We start from the raw sequence: 1,209 nt of genomic DNA, 5'->3' as shown, positions 1-1,209 counted from the left end.
CAAGCGCTCCATCTGCTTCAAGAACGGTTGGCAGACAGGCCGACATGAAGCTGCAGAGACTTGGAGTAGTGTTGACGATGAATCTGTCGTGACTCCGTCATCACCACGGCTCAAATCACGTAGCTGTGATGATTTGTTGTCTGATGGACATGGTGCTAGTAATGACGGGAGAGCATCCACTTCTGTGACTACCACTCGCTCTGAAAGTGCAGGTTCATTGCTCGATGAAGACGCTCCACAGACGCCTCAAGTAAAAAGTCTTACCTCATCTCCCAGGGGGCGGCGACATCACCGCCGTAAGATGCCACATGATACTCCAGGTTTCCTTCAGCTCTACAAGAAAATGCACCACATAGACCGGGAGCAGCTGTTGCCCTCAGAGGTGATTCGTTCTGTACGTGCACGAATCCTCGAGCTGGAACGGCTACAGCAGCAAAAGAGGCACAACCTCCATGGTTGGGCACCTTTCGGTAATGAGGTACCTCAACACATGGTCCCAAACCTTATTTCAGAATATGAACAGCTCATCCAGAAATCAAAGTCAATGCCAGACCTTGGTGACGAAAATGCTCCTTCGGGCACCACCACACCAGGGTCCTCAAGGGCCAGCAGCTGTCCCAAACGACGCTTTTCTGTGGAATCACTTTTAGAGGAAGAGGATCCTCCAGAAAGGGCTAGGAGTCCCCCTGAGGGACATCCAAAACCGGAACCAGACAGCAGTAGCCTGGTGCCAATTCATGGGAAGAACCAGAGGCATCAAGACTACTCGGACAGTGAGCAGGACGCCTGTGCCTCTGAAATGAGCGACATCCACATAGAAGGATCTTCACTGTGTAGCGAAAGTGACCTGGATCATTGCTCATTTACCTCATTGGAGAGCTTTTACGGTTCTGGGCAACATCACCATCATGGACACCATCACCATGGACACCGTTACCATCGCCACCATCACGTGCACCAGAGTGTCGGTCAGAGTCAAGGTTACCAACACCGCCACCTCATCAGCTCATGTAAGGGTCGCTGTCCAGCATCCTATACACGATTCACCACCATGCTAAAACATGAGCGACAACAAGAAAGGGCTCGGCAGGAGTCCCACCCTGCCTCTACATCTCCGCTAGCCCAGCAGTCACCCAGTGAGTCAGGCCTTTCCAAACTGGCCTTCCTGGTCAGCCCTGTGCCTTTCCGCCGGAAACGAGGCTCCCCGCC

General features: G+C 52.9%; 1 protein-coding gene across 1 annotated transcript; it reads left to right on the top strand.

Moving 5' to 3' along the window:
* Positions 1–4: 4 nt before the first annotated feature.
* LOC107736105 (sorbin and SH3 domain-containing protein 2-like) lies at positions 5–1,204 on the top strand (the record flags this gene model as incomplete). Its single annotated transcript, XM_016547602.1, has 1 exon — positions 5–1,204. A coding segment is annotated over one exon (1,200 nt), but the record flags the coding sequence as incomplete, so codon positions are not given.
* Between the last annotated feature and the right edge of the window lie 5 nt (positions 1,205–1,209).

The sequence above is a fragment of the Sinocyclocheilus rhinocerous genome, unplaced genomic scaffold, assembly GCF_001515625.1.
Source record: "Sinocyclocheilus rhinocerous isolate Xijiao unplaced genomic scaffold, SAMN03320098_v1.1 C36499117, whole genome shotgun sequence".
NCBI classification, from domain to species: Eukaryota; Metazoa; Chordata; class Actinopteri; order Cypriniformes; family Cyprinidae; genus Sinocyclocheilus; species Sinocyclocheilus rhinocerous.
This window is presented reverse-complemented; position numbering and strand designations above follow the sequence as displayed.